Source organism: Lithobates pipiens, unplaced genomic scaffold, assembly GCF_037356315.1.
Source record: "Lithobates pipiens isolate NorthernLeopardFrog02 unplaced genomic scaffold, aLitPip1_a1.2 Scaffold_16, whole genome shotgun sequence".
NCBI classification, from domain to species: domain Eukaryota; kingdom Metazoa; phylum Chordata; class Amphibia; order Anura; family Ranidae; genus Lithobates; species Lithobates pipiens.
The window spans coordinates 79,548,553-79,571,796 of record NW_027507748.1 but is presented as its reverse complement, the minus strand read 5'-3'; the positions used below and the strand labels follow the sequence as shown (position 1 = coordinate 79,571,796).

The following is a 23,244-nucleotide window of genomic DNA, read 5'->3' as shown; positions in this document are numbered from 1 at the left end:
TTGTAATGTAATTTTTTATTTTTTTTTAAATAACAAACATGTTCGTTTCGCACAGAGTGGCCCCGAACCTGCTCTTCTGGGGTCTCTCGGCAGCTGTCTCGGCTTCCTCCCGCAGGTACTTCTCATGTTCATGCCAGCTCCCTCGCCTGGTGAGAAGCACCTGCGGGCGCGCTCCCGTGATACAGCCGGCGGTTATAGCCGCTCACTGTATGAAACGGCCCCGCCCCCCGGCGCTCCGCGTCAGTGGATGTGATTGACAGCAGCGCGAGCCAATGGCTGCGCTGCTTTCCATCAATCCACTCCAGCCAATCAGTGGCCAGGCTGAGTGGTGAAGAGGACGTTGGGGGCGAGCGCGGGATTTTTGAGGGGTCAGGTAAGTAAAACGGGGGGACTGGGGGTGCAGGCAGTGTCAGATGTTTTTTCACCTTAATGCATAGAATACATTAAGGTGAAAAAACATTTTCCTTTACAACCCCTTTAAGGATCACTCTTTTTTTTTAAATAACCTGTTTGTTTTCTCAGCAGCCATGGATGCTTTAAGGTTCTTAAGTAATAGGAATATTGATATTAGCAGTTTATTTTCTATTAATGAACAAACTACTGCTTAAGTTAATTACAATAGAGCTATAACTGCATTAGACAATGTATTTGAAAAACAATTGAGAACCTGGTGGGATATATGCACTTTAGAACATTACATCAAAAATAAAATAATAATGATACATTTCAGATGGGAGGTGATACCTCAGGATGGACTGGATGACCCAGGTTCTATGCAAGAATGGTTGTATTTCTTTAATGGGGTAGGATTCAAGTTGCAGGAATTGATTTTACAGAGGAAAAAGAGAAACATGGCAAATTTGGAAATGAAGATTAATGATTTGCAACAGCAACTTGATCCCATTAAGGATTCCCAACAGGTCATTGATTTTAATAATAGGATTAAGAAGAGGCTGGAAAAAGTGGACAAAGATACACAAAAGAAAAAGATTAAAAAGTATCATAGAAATATGGGGGTTATTAAAGAAAATTTAATTCACTCATGGCAGCAGACATCGCCAATTAGTAATGATATGTAGAAGAATCCATCATTAGCACAACCTATGAGATCCCAACAGCCCATTCCACTTGCAACACGAATGCGAGAATATGAGAATATAGACGTGAATGAGGTGACTTAAACTAACCCCGATGAATCATTATCATCCCATTAGAAGTGATAAGGGTCAGGGAAGAGGGATGAGGGGAAGAGGTGGTCAAATGAGAAATTACCATCACTCAACCTACCAAATCCCAGTACACAATAAGTTTCAACCACTGTGGGAATTATCAGGATAGGAATGAATTTCAACCGCCCGTTCTTTTTTTAGGGAGAGGAAGAGGGGAACAGAGGAGGGGGACGGGGATACAAACCCAGCAGAGGGAGACCCCCCACACACCCCCAGTTAACATCTTATCACAGGGTTTCACAGTGGAAAGAACAATCCCATTGGGAGAGAGACCAAGTACAACAAGGTTCAAAGAAAGAAGATCACAGAGATGTAGGGTTGGACGAAGGATTCAAAAAAAGAAGGAAGAAAGTCGATTAGGAGGGATATACAATTTAAGTGATGTGCCCCTGACACACAAAGAGATTAATATTGGTTTATGTGAAAAAAAAAAACAGGAAGGGGGGGGGGGGGGTTTGGAGGCGCCAATTCCAGTAGTTCCATCACATAAATATATATTAGTTTTTTTAACTTTGGTTTGCAGGTTCATAAAGTGGTGATGTCCATCAAAGGTTAAAAAAAAATCTACTGCTCCTTCTGCTCTACTACTCAGTGATCTCTGTCATGTTCTAGTGAGCCCATCCTCCCTACAGTTAGAACACACTGAGGGAACACACTTAACCCCTTGATCGTCCCCCCTAGTGTTTAACCCCTTTCCCTGTCAGTGACATTTATACAGTAATCAGTGCATTTTTATAGCACTGATCACTGTATAAATGCCAATGGTCCCAAAATAGTGTCAAAAATGTCCGATCTGTCTGCCGCAAACATACACCTCTCCTTTAGACGATTTCTCTCATATGACAGTCTTCCTGCCCTTTGAGCCTCTCAATAGGCTCTTACCCTTCCTCTCCCCCCCCCCCCCCTTCCCCTCTTTCCTATCCGTTTATAGTTATGGTTTCCCCCCTACCTATTGACTTTCCTTATTGCATATAGAAGATAACATTGAGGGAAATTACTATCTCCAAGCATAGACTTGGAATAAATTTACTGGAAAAGAGTTGTTACCTCTCTTGGAAGCTCATCTAATCCAATCTTAAGCTATGAATGAAATCCTGGGGAGTATAGAATCCCACCCCTAGAGGTGCAGCTAGATCCCGGATGGGGCACCCGGGGTGGGAGGAGGATCAGGGTATAAAGTATAGTTATAGTATATAAGATGTGTAAGCGTACCGTATTGATCTTCATATGAGCGTGCGTATCAATCTATGGTTCTCTTTATGTTGCTTCTTATTTACTGTTGTCGTATGAATATAATGTACGAAGTCAATATGTAATTTTTACGTTGTTATACTACAAAATTTTAATAAAAACTATTGAATAAAAAAAAGCGCAGATCGCCACCATTACTAATAAAAAGAAAAATGTATAATAAAAATGCAATAAACCTATACCTTTTTTTGTAGACGCGATAACTTTTGTGCAAACCAATCAATATACACTTATTGCAATTTTTTACACATCACTAGTTTTTCTAGTCTGACAGCTCTGGTCGGAGCCACTGTAGTAACGATCCAACGTTAATAAAGCGATCTCCCCCACTGAGATGTTGTGTTCTGACAGAGGAGCGCCCCCCGCCACAACACTCTGATCAGCGCTCTCCACCATTGGCTGAGAGCACTGATCCAGGAGCCAGTTGGCTGTTGGTTTTCCAATATACTTATTCAATAGAAGCTGGCTTATGTCGGACTGGGTGCCATACACACGGGCCGAATGTCGGCAGATTTTTTTTTAATCGGCCAATGTCGCCCAGCATTCAGGGTGTGTGTATGGGGCTTAAATGTTAACTCTTTTAGTATCAAAACTATGTAATAACCACATTATTGCATGTTTTTTTGAAAAACAAAGGCATTTGTCACCTGTGAATTGGTGAAATTTCTCAAAATGTTGAAAAATGTCAATCTCTAATCTCTAATTTTGAGAGACATGTTCTGTTTTAGGGTGGTATGTAAATGTTTATGATTATTTCTATTTTAACCAATTGCCATATGTATGCCATATATAAATGGCAGGTACTTCAAGTGAGTAAAACAAGAGCATGGCTTTTTTTTTTTTTTTAAGTAAGAAATCAGCTTTTCGGTAAAAGTGTTCTGGGCAGCTGAGCCACATCTGCCTTTTTTGTGGTACTGAGAATGGGGCACCCCCAGTGACCTATAGTGGTTCTTGGGCTCTCCCCTTCTTTGCAGAGATCAGGAACAAGGTAATCTGTTTCAGGATAAACAGAGAGAGGAGCTCAGGGGCACATCCAAAAAGCTGGAAGTGGTGGGCATTTTGGCACTTACGGTTGCAGTTCATTAATTCCTGGCTCCTGTAGCTGGAAAAGCAGCTAATTACCCACAATATGTGCTTGATTAGCTGCATTCAACAACACAGGCAATTTGGGGTCTAATAGACCCTTGATGTCTCCATAAATGGTACCTGTCATTTGACAATGCAATCGCATAGGAGGCTTTTTAGCAATAACATTTTGATAGCAATAAAATAAAATTAAAAACAAAATGACGAACTGATGATAAAATAAATAAAACAATTAAATGAAAACTCTGAACATCTGAATGCAAACGAATGCATAGAGCATGCAAGTGTATGTAAACAGTGATTGTACCACACAGGTCTGGTATGGCCACAAAGGTTGGAGTGTAAGCAACAATTAATTTATTTATTAACTCTAAATTGTTAACTTGTAAAGGCTTTTAAAAAGCCACCTAAGTACATTTTCACCATTTCATAGGCAATCAAAATGTTAAGGCTCAACACAACTACATATTTGATATTTTACTAAAAAAGTCAGGCATTAAGCTTGTGTTTTTGTGTCTTAAAATAATTTTTTTAGTGTATTTTGAACTAAAAATATGCATTTGTTCAACAGTTGCAACTACTAATAAAAAATTGCAACTACCACCATTTTCTTTTTTCCTGAGCTTATTCTTTCAGAAAATGTGTAATCATTTGGGGGTTTTAAATAATTTGATAAAAAAATGCAGAGTTTAACATTTGTGGAAAAGATTTATGTGATCAAAGTTTAAAGAATATGTAAACCCAACATTTAATATTCCTGATGTGTGCCTGCTATACTATGTACTTTTATGAAAAAGTATCCTGTTCACTTTGTATTGTGTACTTTGTGTGAAATACCTAGTGTTCCTGCCAGTCCCTCTGCTTTCCTGTAAAATTTTTTTTTACAAAAACTGACCACACTAGGCAAAGTGTGGTCAATTCCCTAGTTGTGCTGGGAACTCAGCCTGCTCTCCTCCAGTGATCAGAGATGTGCTGAATGCCCCTTTCACAGTCACTAGGAATATCAGTGTGCTGATGTTTCTCCTCCCCTAACTTTATGAGATTACTATGAAGCTGAGAACAGAGGGTATGTGATCACTTATAAAAAAGGGTATTAACCACTTCCGGAACGCCCACGTCGTTATACATTGGTACTTTGGAGGAGGATATCGTTGCTATGGCAGCAGCTAGCTGGTATCTTCCTTTTCAGCGTGTGGTGCAGTTTAAGATAAAAGTGATCTTTGCGGCATATTCGCCGCAACATACATTTTTACATTGACCGGAGAGGGCCCCCCCCTCTGGCCATAGCTCTTAAAGGGCCATTTTATTTTTTAAATGACAAGACTTTTTTTATTGCATTTTAATGTAAATATGAGATCTGAGGTCTTTTTGACCCCAGATCTCATATTTAAGAGGTCCTGTCATGCTTTTTTTATTACAAGGGATGTTTTCATTCCTTGTAATAGTAATACAGTAATAATAATAATAGTAATATAGTAATAATAATAATACAGTACTTTAAGTTCAGATTTTGTAAAAAAAAAAAAAATATAATAGCACGTGATTTCAAAGGTAAAAAAAATAATAATTCACATGTGATTTTTTTTTTTACACAGGAGTCTGCAAACCATTGCACCCATGACCAGTGGATCACTGGTGCAATATCAGACTCCTTTAGACACTTCCTACAGCTCTCTGCCTATACCTCTGTATAGGAAGACACCGGGCTGCAGGAAGTGTTTATAAACTATGGGGTGCTCATCAGTGCCCTCGTAGTTCACTGAGCACTACAAGTTGTCTGCTGCGGTGGCAGACAGGAATTGGGGCTTATTCAGTCACAGATCCCTGTGAATGAATGATGCAGCTGTGTGAGCAGAGTGCTGTTTTTAAAATGTGACAGTGGGTGCAGGGAGAAGAACCCCCCAGCCACTGTCACAGTGAAGGGGGGGAGTGAGGTTTGATGTGCTGATTATGTTACATGTTACCAGGGCTTTTTGTTCTCAAAGAATAGGCACAGGAATTTCCCCTTTTAGAGTCACCCCTTTTCTCTGCCCCCTACCCAGCTTCGAGCACCCTTCCTTGGTCTCACGCCCTGTCTGCCTCAAATTACTGCCCTCTATAGAGAATACAGAACCAAGTACTATTTTTTGGTGCCAAGTGATTTGTATGCAATTTGTTCATAACAAGAAAAGCAGTAAAATAGATCCCCTGCAGCCAGCAATAATAATAGATCCCCCAACAACAATGGACCACCTGCAACAAAATGCGGACAATAGACTCCCAGCAGCCACAACAGGTCTCCCCACAGCCAGCAACAATAGATCCCTCCCTGAACAGTAGATCTCTCCCAGCCCCAGCACCATCAGACCCACCCCAGCTACAATAGATCCCCCAGCTACAATATATCTCCCAGCAGCCAGCTTCAGTAGACCCTTCAGCACACCCCAGCACCCCTTGCATACATTCAGAGAGACGCGGTCATTCACTAAAATTAGAAGAGAAATGGTTTAACCTTAACTGGTTCCTGACCAGCCACCGCAGTTATACCGTGACAGGCTCGCTCCCCTTGGTGAGCCATCGTAGCTGTAAGTCGGCCGCTTTAAGAGCACTAGGGGGCACGGCGTGACGATGGTGCCTATGCGTGTGCCCGGCGGTCGCAATGTCCACTGGGTACCTGCAATCACTCCTGAGAGAGACAGAATGGAGGTCTGTCAATGTAAATAGACATAGCCCAGTTATATCAAGGGTGAGGAGGCCGATCAGTTGTTCCTAATGCTTGGGAACAACGATCAGTCTCCTCTCCCCAGACAGTCCCATCCCCCCACAGTTAGAAACACTCCCTAGGTAACACATTTAACCCCTTGATCTCTCCCTAGTGTTAACCCCTTCCCTACCAATGACATTTATACAGTAATCAGTGCGTATTTATAGTTTTGATCGCTGTATAAATTTCACTGGTTTGTGTCAAAAGTGTTCGATCTGTCCGTCGCAATGTCACAGTCCCCATAAAATTCAGAGATCGCCGCCATTACTAGCAAAAAAATATATAATAAAAATGCTATAAATATATCCCCTATTTTGTAGATGCTATAACTTTTGCGAAAACCAATTTTTCTTACCAAAAATATGTAGAAGAATACATATCAGCCTAAACTGAGGAAGAAATTAGTTTTTTTTAGTTTTTTGGGGATGTATGTTATAGCAAAAAGTAAAAAAATATTGTTATTTTTTTCAAACTTGTTGCTTTATTTTTTTGTTTATACTGCAAAAAATAAAAAAAGCAGAGGTGATCAAATACCACCAAAAGAAAGCTCTATTTGTGGGGGGGGGGGGACATTCATTTTGTTTGGGTACAAGGTCACACGACTATGCAATTGTCAGAGCAACGCAGTGCCATATCACAAAAAATGGCCTGGTCATTAAAGAGGAAGTAAACTCTCCCACTCTGATGCTTCTTTTCATTTAGTCCATTATAATAAGTCATTATCAGACTATAGCCACTGTAATCCAGCCTAAATCGCATATTACTTACTGTTTAAAGAAACTTTAAAAAACTTCTTTCCCAGGGTTAGGCAGCACCATTTTAAGTATTGTTTTCTGAGTCCACAGTGGAGTGTATTTCCTCCCTTACATTGAGCACTTCCTGTACTATTAACCAAGCCTCCTTCTCAATCCAAAGTTTCTATGGCAACCCTGCTTCCCTGTTCATAGCTTACTTGTTTATTTCATAGTATTTACTTGTGCCCATGTCTAATGTTTCCCTTTGTCAGGCTTATCAGCTTCAGCTGATACGACTGCAGTAATGGCCAATATTTAGACTATGTGAGGTCACATGGTCACATGGTGTGTAGGAGGAAGCTCTGAGTGATTAGAAGCATTCACTGTTGTGCCTTAGGAAGTCCTCATAACAGATAGATAAGACATAGGGAGTGTGACTTAAATCAGGGGAGATCTGGGCATGCTCAGTGACTTCATTCTACAGAACAACAAGGATTACAACAATACTAAGCAAGTAAGGAGATATCTACAAGCAGTGTTCATTAGGGTTTTTTATGCTGATTTACATGGGACAAAGTTGTGGGGGAGGGTTTACAACCACTTTAAGGGGGCAAATCTTCTGGGGCTTAAGTGGTTAGAAGGTTAAAGAGGAAGTAAACCCTGATGAGTTTACTTCCTCTTTGATTGCCTGCAAAGGTAAAGCATAATGGACAACAATGCATCGCATAGTAATCCATTATGTGTCACTTACCTGACACAGGAGCCAGCGAAGTCACCGATGTCCTCTGGTGTACGGAGCCTCCATCTTCTCGGTGGGTCTCACTGCTCCGGCGCTGTCATTCGACGAAGCCGCAATGACGTCACTCCCGCGCATGCTCACGGGAGCCGCCACTCGCGGCATATCGCTGCTGACAGCGGTGCCTGTGTTTTGGCAAATATCTCCTAAACCGTGTAGGTTTAGAAGATATTTCTTGGACCTACAGGTAAGCCTTCATCTAGGCTTACCTGTTGGTCAAAGTGGTTTGTAAGGGTTTACAACCACTGTAACCCTGTAGAGGGTTCTTTACTGTAAGAGCAGTAAGGATGTGGCATTCTCTTCCACTTGCAATGTTTTTAGTAGGGAGCATAGATAATTAAAATAAAAGATTAGATAGGCACCTGAATGATCGTAACATAAAGGGATATACAATGTAATACTGACATAAAAGTACACACATAGGTTGCACTTGAAGGACTTGTGTCTTTTTTCAACCTCACCGACTATGCAACTGCAAAAAAAATGCACTGTCACTGTACTAATGACACTGCCAGGGAAGGGGTGACCATCAGAGGCAATCAAGTGGTTAAACGTGTTCCCTGAGTGTGCTTTCTAACTGTGGGGGAGGCGATTTGACTGGGGGAAGACCGAGATCTGTATTCCTGCTTAGCAGAAACACAAGATCTGCATCTTCCCCTCTCACAGAACGGCAATCTCTCTTGTTTACATAGGCAAACCTCCGTTCTGCCTCTCTCGGGAATGGTCACATGGTGCCTGGCAAACATTGGGTCCACCCCCAGACCCGGAACTAGAACTCATGTACAGGTACGTGATTTCACCCAGGAGGGCCGCTGCAGTATATCTGCATGGGGCGGTGCAGAAGAGGTTAAAGCAATGCAGTGCAGTATCGCAAAAAATAGCCTGGACATAAAGTGGGGGTGGAGGGGTAAAGCCTTCTGGAGTGGAAGGGGTTAAACAGACACAGATCTCTTTATGCAAGGCAATCATTATATATATATATATATATATATATATATATATTTTTTTTTTTTTTTTTTTTTTTTTTCCTTTTTTTTTTTTTTTTATTGAAAATGATCTTCAACATAAAATATTTCAGTTTCAAGTTGCTTTTGACCAACAGGTGGAGTTTCTGTCACATTGCAGCTCTGGGGCTTTGATAACACATCCACAAAGAAGAGCATACTGTAAGGCAGTGCAGCTAACAGCAAGCCATTAGTTTGTGAATTTGATTTCGCTAACACAGTTTGTTGTGTTAATCTCCTCCTTTTTTCTCTCTTATCAGCACATAATTGAGCTAAAGTGAAAATAGAATCACAGCTCCTAAACTTAATACACACATCATCTTAACAAAATCAATTTTGTAATAAAAGGAGCACTTGCTTTTTCGTAACAGTGCCATGAGAAAGTCAACAGATCTCTGGGAACAATGGATTCTAAATCGAAATTCGACAAGTTTGTCACACTGATGTGGACAGGGTGGTTGCCATGGATACAGATAAAAAAAAGAATGTATCCTTATCAAGCCTAAGTAGACTTTTTAAAAATGCTTATCCTTTGAACAATTGATAGATTAAATTACTAAAGAAGGAAAAGATAAAAGGCGGCATGCTAACAGACTTACACTGAGCTGGAAGATAAATGGGAGCTGCCAAATGTTTTATATATCACCATGTACTGTATAATAAATACTGCATATACAGTACTTTGTTGTATACTATACTACAGTGCACTAGGAAAGTATTCACAGATCTTCACTTTTATCACATTTTGTTATGTTACAGCCTTATTCCAAAATGGATTAAATTCATTATTTTCCTCAAAATTCTACAAATAATACCCCATAATGACAATGTGAAAGATGTTTATTTGAAATATTTGCAAATTTATTAGACATGTGCGATTAGTTTCGTACGAATCTCAAATTCGTATGAATTTCCCTAAATTCGTACGTTCGGGAGGATCCGAAATGCGAATTGCCATGCGTCTGAATTTTGTACGAAATATGAACTTTTGTTTACGAATCCCCCAGGAGGAAGTCAGCACAGCACAGGGATGGGGGGAGCCCCTCATCTAACGAAAATTCGTATTTCGGATAAGAAATTCTTTTCAACGGAATTTCGTATTTCGGATAAAAACCAAACTTCCATCAGCATCGACTGTCATATTGAGGTATATTTTTGCCTTTAAATTCATCGTAAAGAACGTTCGTACAAGTTAACGAACCTAACATCAATTCGTATTTCGTACGAATTTAAATTGAATTTTGGACACGAAATACGAAGTACGAATTAATTTTAATACGAACCGTAACGGAACAGAACAAAACAAATTTATTGACGGCGCCCATGTCTAAAATGTATTAAAAACAAAACAAAAATCACATGTACATACTGTAAGTATCACAACCTTTGTCATGACACTCAAAATTGAGCTCAGGTGCCTCTTGTTTCCATTGATCATCTTTCAGATGTTTCTACAACTTGATTGGAGTCCACCTGTGCTAAATTCAGTTGATTGGATACTGGACTGTTGATGGCACATACCTGTCTAAATAAGGTTCCCGGAGTTAACAGTGCATGTCAGAGCACAAACCAAGTCCACAGAATTGTCTGTAGACCTACGAGACAGGATTGTATTGAGGCACAGATCTGGGGAAGGGTACAGAAAAATGTCTGCAGCATTGAAGGTCCCAATGAGCACAGTGGCCTCCATCATCTGTAAATGGAAGAAGGTAAGAACCACCAGGACTCTTCCTAGAGTGGGCCACCTGGTCAGACTGAAAGATTGGCAGAGAAGGGCCTTAGTCAGGGAGGTGACCAAGAACCTGATGCTCACTCTGACAGAGCTTCAGTGTTTCTCTATGGAGAGAGAAGCACTTTCCAGAAGAACAACCATCTCTGCAGCACTCCACCAAACAGGCCTCTATGGTAGAAGGGCCAGATGGAAGACACTCCTCAGTAAAAGACATATGTCAGCCTGTCTGGAGTTTGATACACGGCACCTGATGGACTCTTGGACCATAAGAAACAAAATTCTCTGGTCTGATGAAACAAAGATTGAACTCTTTGGCCTGAATGGCAAGTGTCATGTCTGGAGGAAACTGGGCACCGTTCATCACCTGGCCAATACCATCACTACAGTGAAGCATGGTGGAGGCTGCTTAAAGCTGTGGGGATGTTTTTCAGCAGCAGGAACTGGAAGACTAGTCAGGATCGATGGAATACAGCAAAGTACAGAGACATCCTTGATAAAAAAAAAACTTTTCCAGAGCTCTCTGTACTGCAGACTGAGGTGAAAGTTCATATTCCAACAGGACAATGACCCTAAGCACACAGCCAAGATAACAATCAAGTGGCTACAAAACAACTCTATGAATGTCTTTGAGTGGCCCAGCCAAAGCCCAGAAAATTACATTTTGGGTATTCTTCTACTGTAACATAACTTTATTTGAAGGAATGGTACCCTTGTCATATTAAAAAAAAAGATGTGCTGCAAATGTACTCTTGGCTTGTTGTTATAGATTGTTAGACTCAGGGCCAGACTGGCCTACCGGTATACCGGGAAATGTTCTGGTAGGCTGGCTGCCCTGGCGCTGCTTTAAGGCGTGGCTGCAGTGCTCCCCTCCCTCCCTCTGTCCTCCAGCTCCTCCTCTTGTATGGCACAGAGCTTGGTCTGTGTGTGTAAGGCGGCACTGTAACAAGGTCCCGCCACCCTAGACCGGCTCCTGTGATAGTCTTCTAGATGGAAAACTGATTGAATCAGTGTTCCACCTATAACAAGAGCTGGTCTGGGGGACAGGACCTTGGCCACCTCTTGTACCATGTCTGCAGTCTCTGACCATCTTTATTATTATGTCCTCAGTCTCTAACCATCTCCTGTACCATGCCTGCAGCCTCTGACACCTACTGTATCATGCTTGCAGCCTTTGACCATCTCTTGAATCATATCTGCAACATCTTACCATCTCTTGTATCATGTCCACAACCTTTGACCATCTCTTGTATCATGTCCTCAGTCTCTAGCCATCTCTTGTACCATGTTTGCAACCTTTTACCATCTCTTGTCTTATATCATGTCTGCAGTCTCTGAGGGGGAGTCTGGAGATGAGTCAAGAGTGGGCATGTCGCCAGAATGGGGGTCATGGGAGAAGTAAAACATGTGGACTGTGGAGAGGAGACACTGAGGGAACTCACTTAACCCCTTGATTACCCCCTAATGTTTAACCCCTTCCCTGCCAGCCATTACTAATAAAAAATAATAATAATAAAAATGGCATAAATCTATCCCCTATTTTGTAGACGTGATAATTTTTGCGCAGACCAATCAATATACGCTTATTGTGATTTTTTTGTACCAAAAATATATAGAAGAATACATATTGGCCTAAACTGAGGAACAAATGTGTTTAATATTTTTGGGGATATTTATTATAGCAAAAAATATTGCTTTTTTTTTTAATTGTCGCTCTTTTTTTTGTTAATAGAGCAAAAAATAAAAAACACACAGGTGATCAAATACCACAAAAGAAAGTTCTATTTGTGGAAAAAAAAGGACATCAATTTTGTTTGGGTATGACATCGCACAACCGCGCAATTGTCAGTTAAAGCGACGCAGTGCCGTATCTCAAAAAAGAGCTTGGTCAGGAAGGGGGTAAATCCTTCCGGGGCTGAAGTGGTTAATTGGGCAACTATGTTGCGAGTGAGGTTTAATATTGGTAAATGTAAAGTTATGTACTTGGAGGCTAAGAATATGCATGTATCATACATACTAGTAGGAGTACAACAGGGGAATCAATGATGGAGAAGGAGCTGGATGTTCTGGTAGATCATAAGCTTAACAATGACATACAATGCCAAGCTGCCATTTCCAAAGCTAGCAAAATCCTTTCTAGTATTAAGAGAAATATGGACTATATATATTTTTGCCCCTGTACAAACCATTAATAAGAACTCATCTGGAATATGCAGTTCACTTTTGGGCACCAGTTTGCAAAAAGGATAACAGGGAAATGGGGAAAGTGCAGAGAAGAGCAACCAAACTAATAAGAGGCATGGAGGAGCTCAGCTATAAGGAAAGATTAGTGGGAACTGAATGTATTCTCTCTTGAGAAGAGGAGATAAATGGGGGGATATGGTCAACATGTATAAATACATAAGTGGTCTAAATAGTGAACTTGGTGTTGAGTTATTCACTTTAAGGTCATCACGGAGAACAAGGAGGCATTGTTTACACCTGGAGGAAATTAGATTTAATCTCTAATTACGGAAAGATGTCTTCACAGTAATAGCTGTGAAAATGTGGACTCCCTCCAGAGTTGGTTCTGCCCAGCTAAGTAGATTGCTTTAAAACGGCCTGGCTTATTTCCTAAATGTACATAATATAGCTGAATAGTGGATACTAACATTGGTAAAGTTGCTCCAGGGACTATCCAATTGCTTCTTGGGGAATCAGGAAGGAACTTTTTTTCCCTACTGGAGCAAATTGGATCATGGTTTGCGTTTTTTTTTTTTTTGCCTTCCTCTTGATCAACTCAATCTCCTATCTGGAATGTTTTTATTTTCACTGAGCCGTTGCAGACCCAGTGTTGTACCTTCTGCAGATTTTGCAGGTGTTCCTTAAGACTTTGCCTTTTTAATCCCTTACTTCATTTTTTAGACATACTCCAAAATGCTTTTGTAGGGGGGAGATTTTGAAACAGGCCAATATTCCCTCATCATCATCCATGGCTTATCTTAACCAAAAACATGACTTCTACTCTTAGTCTTAACTTTGACTCAAATGCATCTAGTCATATCGAGTTTGACTGAGATCCCCCCAGCTTCAGCCCTGTCTTGGACTATCACTGTTCACAACTAAAACTGCAAATTACAATATTCAGGGGACTAGCTGGGCCACAAGACACCAAAATGTTTGTCACAAAGCATTGTCTTTATTGAGACTTTAGCAGGCTTATCTTCATGATAATAGCCATAAACAGTACTTTTTTATGGCAAATCAGTTCTGAAAACAAAAGTTATTGGCTTACTTGCTGCATAATGACCACAGAGAAAACAAAAGTAAAATAACATTGTAGCTTTAAGCTATATAAAAGGATTAAAAGAGTAGAAAAACTCGGCGAACTTTGTGGGCATATCAATAGGCGGTAATTTTAATTGTAGCTTTAAGGGTACCATCAGCCATCTTTTACTAGCCATGCAGGGATTGAACTTCATCTTGTCCATCTGAGATGCTCCCTATTTTTTTTTCAGCTTTTCATTCAGTAAAATCAAACTTTTTGTCATTTATACTGCAATCAGTGCTATACAAATGCACTGATTTCTGTGTAAATGACATTGGCAGTGAAGGTAAGGGTTAAGTGTGTCCTGAGGCATTTTTCTAACTGTTGGGGGGCGTAGCTATGTGTGAGACATCACTGATCTCTGTTCCCGATCACAAGGAGTAGAGATCAGTGACACTGTCACTAGGCAGAACGGGAAGATGCTTGTTTACATTAGTGTCTCCCCGTTCTTCCTCCCCGTGAGACGATCGTGGGTATCCCTGTGGCAATCGAGTCTGTGGGACCTGTGACCTGACTCAGGTAGGTCCCGGCCGGCATGCCACCGGCGGTGCGCATGCGATGGCACAGTGGAAAATTTAAAGGAACGTATAGGTATGCCCATTTGCCCAGCCGTGCCATTCTGCCAACGTAACATATAATAAATAGATAGATGCATTTTAACCCTCCTCTTTTTCCCAATTTTTCCCTTTCCCATCTGATTGGAATGGATAATTTCATATGATGTAGGTCAGTACATCCAATGGCCTGCAGACGTGTATGTGCATGCTCTTCTTTGCATACATATGCAGGCCCTAGATTCATGCCTCTAGTTTCTTGTACATATTAGACATGCACGTCTGTACATACGTAGTTTAGTACGGACTCCCCTGTATGTTGTTCTGTGTGTATGTGCACGTATATATGCATGTGCGCACACACATATATACACATATACACACATGTATATATATATAATTTCCCTGTCCAGGGTTGGTAGCCTTGTGTGTGTATTGTGTGTGAATATCTGTGTCCAAAATGCCCATAAAAATTTGTTTGCTGGTAGAATATCCTAGTGGCATTATATTATTTTATCTTATTATTTCTTTTTTCCATAGTCTTTTAAAACTCAGGAGATAATATACCTCTATAGAAAATAGTAATTGTTTGTTTTTAATATATTTAAGTGCGTGCATGCTTTATATATTCCACCATTTTGAATATTAGTGTATATGTTCACTGTTTCCTACAGTCTTTCACTTTTTTCGCTCTATACTATGTTTTCAATCAACGCGAACAGACTCTATAATATATCAAAGCCCAAAACACCCCGCCTCTCATCTCATTAGAATCAGCCAAACCCAGTGACCTACTGATAAGGCAGTGCTATGATCTGATTGGCTCAACTGTCCTACCCCTTTTCCCTCTTATACCACATCCAAAATGGAGGATCGCTATGCCTGACAAAGGAACACGTATGTTCCGAACGCGTGCATGCCATTAGCATTATCCGATCATGACAGCACGCCATTAGTATTATCCGATCGTGACAGCACGCCATTAGTATCATCCGATCATGACATTAGCATCATCCGATTGTGACCCAGGACTCTGCAGACTGATGATTCTCATTGTGCCTTGCCTACTCTGATCTGTGACACTGGAAGCCACTGGCGTCAACAGACAAGAGCATACAGCCTGAGAGGATCATCTCCTGTGAAGCCCCACTGTCCATCCTGCTGTCCATTTGGATTTCTTTTATGATATGCCTGCTTACATCTTACACAGAGTGAGTGCATTTTAAACTATAATTATTAGCATGTTTTAAACTACTACACTGAGGTTGGTGCTGCTTGTTCTCTGTTTTTATATTTCTCCTAAAGGTTTTTCTACCCTTCAGAGTGCTGCCTCCTGCTCGTGTCAGTTATATCTCCCTGCGGTCATTCACCCAGGTTATACACTTTAATCTTCCCAATACTTGAACTCACATCAGGAACCAGTCCTTTTTGAATGACCTTTCATTTACTTTTTACATTGTTTTATTTGTGCCCCACCCCCGGACAATTTTTAACCCCGTCCCCCCTTATCCCACATACAATACAGCTTTGCTTATGTTTGATATCTCTAGCGCAACAAAAAAAAACTTTTTTACACATACGGTATGTACCTGTGGCCTCTTTCAGAAGCTTACTGCTCATCAAGGACAAGAGCCTGGTATGGATTTTTAGAGGGAACCCCAAAACATTTTTCTTGTATCAGACCCTAGTATAGGATAAGAGTTTTAAACATTTATTTATTTCTTGCACAGATCATTAGTTACTAGGACATTGGTCACTACCTTTGTCATGGATGAAGTACAAGTTAGCCACTTACAACCTGGCAACCAAGGATATTATTGGTTGCTAGGATGCAGGAAGACTGCACTGTGCATTCGTTGTTAGGATTCAAGTGGCCACCATTATCCCAGCAGCCAATGAGCTGGAAGTTGTTGTGATTTAGTGGTGGTAGTGATATTGCCACTAAATAAATGACTTCAAAATGCATTAGCTGGAGGTTCAGTGGGTGGGTTGACTGGCCACCGGTGAACATGTGCAGTTTGGGATGAACTCTACATGACTGCCTAGTCAGCACAAGAAAAAAAATTCAACAACAATAAAATAAGTGTTTTTTGGGTTCTTTTTGCATATATTTAGAAATCTCTACTAAAGGGGGCAATAGCAGCTTCTGAGGTCCAAGGCATGTTTCTTTGTTCCTCAGCACTCAATTACATCTGTTTATATTGAAATGACTGAAAAGGCAAATATTCTTTGAGTTTTTATTCAAGTATATAATGCTTGTTTGTAGGCACTGCTTGAAAAAAGATCTAATGGTTCATAGAATGAATCAAACACTGTCCTCCATATCAATGTATAAAAAATATATAGAGAGTTGCTGTGGCTTTGCTGGTATTATCCCTTAGGATAATAGAATCTGTTTTCTTCCAATGCTACAAGTGTTTCAGCAAAATGAAAAAATAAATAAAATTGTGATTGTTTGTACTAAAATGTTTGTGTTCCTAATGATTTGTGAGCTACATAACACCCTGTATGGTCACAATAAATGATTTTACAAATCAATACATATATGCCAATCAATACACATTAATAATCATACAAATATAAACCCATCAAGCACAAAATCATGAATATCAGTATCAAAATCAGGAAAATCAATAATGTCCCCTGTCTCCACCTCCAGGGATGGTGGATAAGAGGTGCGAGAGAAGTCCCTTCTTCAGCTCAGTCTCCATCGGATATGTTTCAGGTGCATTTTGACCAAATTTAGCAATAAGTGGACAATAAGGATCTCGGGAGTTAAGCCTCGTACACACGCTTAGATTTTCGGAAGACCGAGCGTCCATTTTTTGTGGCATGCTAGTCCTATGTCAAAAGTGAAGTGGTTACTCACCATTCGAAAATTTTCATACGACAGAATACACGTAATGTGGTGAATAGTTTTGTTGTTTTCTATATATTCTTTTGTTTCTGAGCATTCACAGTCTTGCTCTTACAATTTTTTTTTCTACGAAAACCGTACTAATGAAACGAAAATTGGATGTTGAGTTCACATCAGACAAAAATGTTATAGTCTGCATATCCAGCTTTTGTCAGACAAAAAAACGTAATCAGCTGTCAAAAGCACCATACTAATGATCCGGAAATTGGCAGATTGTTCATTGAACACATTTTTCGTTACGATTTTCATATTGTGTGTACAGGCCCTTTAGATTAATGTAGGTAAATACAAGATCTATGGTCTTTTATTGTATGGATTGATACATTCATATTGACAACAATTATGATTTTGGGAGATAATTGGACTAATATTCATGAGTTTGCATTTGCTGGATTTATAATGTTAATGTGTATGGAATGGTATATAGCAGGGGTAGGCAACCTGGGGCCCTCCAGCTGTTGCAGAACTACAAGTCCCATCATACCTCTGGGAGTAATTGTAACTGCCAGCCTTGCAATGCCTCATGGGAAATTTAGTTCCACAACAGCTGGGGGGCCCCAGGTTGCCTCCCCCTAGTATGTAGCTTATTGAGTTATTTATTAATTCATTTTGACCATACGGGATGTTCGGTAACACAAATATTTAGGAAGATACAAATATTAGTACACATAATCACACATTTATTTTCATTTTATGTTATTTTCATTATGATGAGACACTTATAGTTAGAGCGCTGACACATTGGAAGTAAAAAATCTAACATCTGCCTGTTCAAATATGTTGCAAAAGTCAACAATGTCCTGGGTATACAGAATATGCAGTTAAAGTGACCCTAAACTTAACTTTTCTTTTTAAATAACAAGCATGTCATACTTACCTTCTCTGTGCAATGGTTTTGCGCAGAGCAGTCCTGATCCTCCTCTTTCCAATTCCCCTGCCAACCCTCCTGGCTCCTTTTCCACTCAGTGTGTCACCATGGGAAACTGTTTCCTATGATGACACACCTGTGGGCTTCATTCCGAGCTACACTGTCTGCACCTATTGACCCAGCTTCCTCCTCGTAGAATTTCATTGTTAGCAGCAGGAGCCAATGGTTCCGGCTGCTACCAATCTGCCCAATGAGGAGGGAGAGAGTGGAGAGAGCCATTGCTTGCAGGCACAGTGCTGGACTGAGAATAGGCTCAGATAAGTATAGGAGTGGCTGGAGGATAGGCTGCACACAGAAGGATTTTTACTTTAAGGCATACAATGCATTAAGGTAAAAAGAAGTCTACCTTTACAAACACTTGATTGGCTGGTTCAGCAGTGAAAGGGTGCCTGAGCAAGTGTGCAATTGATTGCCAGGTGAGTGTTGAATCAGTGTAGCCTGATAAGTTCCCATCGCCCCCTTTCAGAGTAGTGTAGAGGGTGACAAGTGTGTGTTGACAGCAGTGGTGGCTGGTGGTAATTTATTTGCGGGGGCAGTAAACAGTACCAACCCCTCAGTCAGTCAGTTAGGTGGGTCTGGTGCACTTACCCCATCTATGGATCTATGGTGGGCAATGCCGGTGGCTGCCCTAACTAGGCGGCGGCAATGGAATTCCCACCCCCTGCTCTCCATGGGCATTGCTGCTGATTCTGTTTCCTTCCTCCTCCTCAGCAGCCAATTGGGACTCTTCACATTTCAGCAGGTCTGAGACCTGCTTCTGATTGGCCGGATTGAGGATCGCTGTTGTAAAACCTGGGTGGGCTTCTTTCACAATGCTCTGAGCCATGAGCCCAACCTATTTTAAAGCCTGTTCAAGTGCTTCAAAAAACAACCCCAGCTGCTGTACTTTACATACCCGGCGTCTGGAAAAGGGCCAGATGCATGAATAGGGGGTGGCGGTGTCCTGCAAAATAGTGGCCGTGGAAAGAGCATGGGGGTGGTGGCCATGGATAGAGAGGGAGGCGCTCCAGCGCCCCTAATGGAAGGGCCGTCACTGGTTGACATGAAGGGAGCATATGTCCATGACAGTCGATTTGACTACACAAGTTGTCTGAAAAGTGAAGGGGTTGCAGTGAAATGGTGCTTGAACAGGCAAGGAGTTTGCATAGGCCAAACTCTGCAACTCTTGAAAAGGTGGGAGTGGGAACCCTACTGTACATGAACCTGTCTATTAATAAAAGACAAAAAAAGTTGGCGAGAGGACTGTAATACGCACATTTCCTGAAAGAAAACACTATATATACAGTATCTCATATAAGTGAGTGCACCCCTCACATTTTTGTAAATATTTTATTATATCTTTTCATGTGACAACACTTTGCTACAATGTAAGAAATTACACTTTGCTACAATGTAAATTAGTGAGTGTACAGCTCGTATAACAGTGTACATTTGCTGTCCCATCAAAATAACTCACAGCCATTAATGTCTAAAACGCTGGCAACAAAAGTGAGTACACCCCTAAGTGAAAATGTCCAAATTGGGCCCAAAGTTTCAATAGTTTGTGTGGCCACCATTATTTTCCAGCACTGCCTTAACCCTCTTGGGCATGGAGTTCACCACAGCTTTAAAAGTTGCCACTGGAGTCCTCTTCCACTCCTCCATGACAACATCAGGGAGTTGGTGGATGTTAGAGACCTTGCACTCATCCACCTTCCATTTGAGGATGCCCCACAGATGTGCAATAGGGTTTAGGTCTGGAGACATGCTTGGCCAGTCCATCACCTTTACCCTCAGCTTCTTTAGCAGGGCAGTGGTCATCTGGGAAGGGTGTTTGGGGTCGTTATCATGCTGGAATACTGCCCTGCAGCCCAGTCTCTGAAGGGAGGGGATCATGCTCTGCTTCAGTATGTCACAGTACATGTTGCCATTCATGATTCCCTCAATCAACCTGTAGCTCCCCAATGTGAGCAGCACTCATGCAGCCCCAGACCATGACACTCCCACTACCATGCTTGTCTGTAGACAAGACACACTTGTCTTTGTACTCCTCACCTGGTTGACACCATCTGAACCAAATAAGTTTATCTTGGTCTCATCAGACCACAGGACATGGTTCCAGTAATCCATGTCTTTAGTCTGCTTGTCTTCAGAAAACTGTTTGTGGGCTTTCTTGTGCATTATCTTTAGAAGAGGCTCCCTTCTGAGATGACAGCCATTCAGACCAATTTAATGCAGTGTGTGGCGTTCAACCTCTGCAGCAATACTGGCAGCACTCATACATCTTTTTTCCTGAAGACAACCTCTGGGTATGATGCCGAGCACATGCACTCAACTTCTTTGGTTGATCAAGGCAAGGCCTGTTCTAAGTGGAACCTGTCCTGTTAAACTGATGTATTGTCTGGGCCACCATGCTACAGCTCAGTTTCAGGGTCTTGGCATCTTCTTATAGCCATCTTTATGTAGAGTAACAATTCTTTTTTTTCAGACCCTCAGAGAGTTCTTTGCCATGAGGTGCCATGTTGAACTTCCAGTGACCAGTATGAGAGAGTGAGTGCGATAACACCAAATTTAACACACCTGCTCCCCATTCACACTTAAGACTTTGTAACACTAACAAGTCACATGACACTGGGGAGAGAACATGGCTAATTGGGAACAATTTGGACATTTTCCAGGCCAGGACTGGAAATCTCCAAATTCGGGCAGGTGACAAAAAAAAGATGGTATAAGTAAGAGTATTCTAGGGTCAGTTAAAACCCTTAACGAGGTAGTAAAGTCCACTTTGTGATTTTTATCTACAGGTAAGTCTATAATAAGACTTACCTGTGGGTAAATGAATATCTCCTAAGTGTTCACCGTTTAGGAGATATTCATCCTGGATGCAGCTTGTGACGTCACCGGTGCATGTGCCCTGAAGGGCCGGACCTTCAGAGCACTATGCCGTAACCAGGGAATGATGTTATCGCGCATGGAAGTGACATCATCGTGGCTCAGGCCACTAAATTGACATTTATGACCACAGTTAGTCAAAAAAAGATCAAAATAGATTTTAGTATATGAGCCATACAGTAATTTTTTTAACATCACAGAGCAAAGGCAAACTGACAGATTCTGGCTCAGGTAAAGCAATGCTAAGAGCAAAACTAAAGTACAATTTGAATAAATTTACTATAGCCAAATAGATTTCACCATATAGCAAAAAAAATAAATATATATATAAATATATATATATATATATATAAATAAATAATATATATATATATATATATATATATATATATATATATATATATATATATATATATATATATATATATATATATATATATATATATATATATCTTTGTCCACTGCACGCTTGAATTTTTCTTATTTAAAAAAGAAACAACTCAGTGAACAACAAAATCTGAACATTTAATTTACAAGTGCAATACATTTATTTATATCTTTTACTTGATTTGTAAGTCAAATGCAATTCCAGATAAAATATGCAAGCAATAAAATATGCAAATTCTGAATATTCAGAATGATGTGTATTATTCCTTTATTCGTGATTAACTAGAACAGACAGTCAGCATTGTTCCTAAATACATTCCGTGGGATGCCAATTTACTAAAGCAGATACTTAGAAGGGAGGAAAAATCTGCTTCAAAAGGCTGCTAGATTATGATTCTTCTTATATCCCCAAAATAGGTCATGAATAAGAAAAAAGAAAGAACATAGGGATAAATGGCTGAAATATAAAGGATGAATAGAAGACATGTACGCTATAGATATATAGAAATAGTTACAAGATATAATAAAATAATCATTTTATGGGTTTCTCTACTTTTTAGGAAAAGTGCACACATTTTATTCTGATATTTTTCATGCTGGTTATCAAAAACTGACATTTTTTCATGTTGTTGAAAAACGATGGCAAAATCTGTATCGACCATCTTTGTAATAAGTAAATGACATCTTCACATAGCTTATTCCTGCTCACACAAAGATAGCAGTGTATTTGCCCATAATAATAGAGCACACCACTGAATAAACTCATCTATGCAATAAATCACTGTTATGAATTTTGTAATATTCGCAGCTCTTACATTACTGATGTAAGCAATTGTATGAGACTTTATTTTATTACATGTTTAGGTCCTTACCTTAGCTGAAGACCTAGAGTACCATCAGTAGCTTGCACTAACATTGCAAATGGCCCAGTTGAGTTTGACATTACAGGTGATGTTACGTTCACATTTCTAGAGTGGAAAAAACATTATTTTTATTACATGATATATTATATAAAAAATATAAAAAAGAACAAACCAAGCATAACAAAAGAGCAAAAGTATTACAGTGATTATCGATTAATGTATATTTTAGGAAATTTGAAGGCACGGCTTATGTATTGTATTTTCTTACAATATTTTTTATAAAAGCGAATGATCCTGATTAATCTGTGGCTGCAATGAATGATGGGAAATAATGTGTCTAAACCTAATTTTGGTGAAATACTACAGATATATTGTAGATGGTCCTTACTGAGGGGGAAGATCTTCCAGAGAAGTTGTCTGTGCTGCCTAATAGTCACTTATCTCAATTGAAAGTGGTATTAAAAAAAAAAAGAAAATGTAACCTGCAGCCCTAATCTTCCTCTTCTCAGGTCCTACCGTGGCACTCCTGGCCCCTCCCTCCGGTCGAATACCCCCATAGCAAGCAGCTTGCTATGGGGCACCCAAGCAGGATTGCTCCTGAGCTACATAGAATGCATGAAGGTAAAAACCTTGAGCATTGGCAACCACTTTAAAGGGTTTGTTAACCCACATCTTGTACTCTAAATAATCCGCTCTGCCTTATAATGATATGTCCCCCTGTGTGTGTGTTGTAGAAAAAAATATGTATAAACCTTATCTGTGAACGCTGATCCGTGGTCACGTGATGCGCTGGATCTCTCGCCTCCCCATCTCACAGATGCAGCGGGAGGGGTCGAGATTCCCCT

General features: G+C 40.4%; 1 protein-coding gene across 1 annotated transcript in view; it reads right to left on the bottom strand.

Moving 5' to 3' along the window:
• The window catches only part of TMPRSS15 (transmembrane serine protease 15), a 619,275-nt gene that overhangs the window by 94,879 nt on the left and 501,152 nt on the right, over positions 1 to 23,244 (bottom strand). The window contains exon 19 of the mRNA XM_077480049.1: positions 22,409 to 22,504. Coding sequence (XP_077336175.1) covers positions 22,409 to 22,504 — 96 coding nt within the window. The remainder of the gene's footprint in view (positions 1 to 22,408; positions 22,505 to 23,244) is intronic.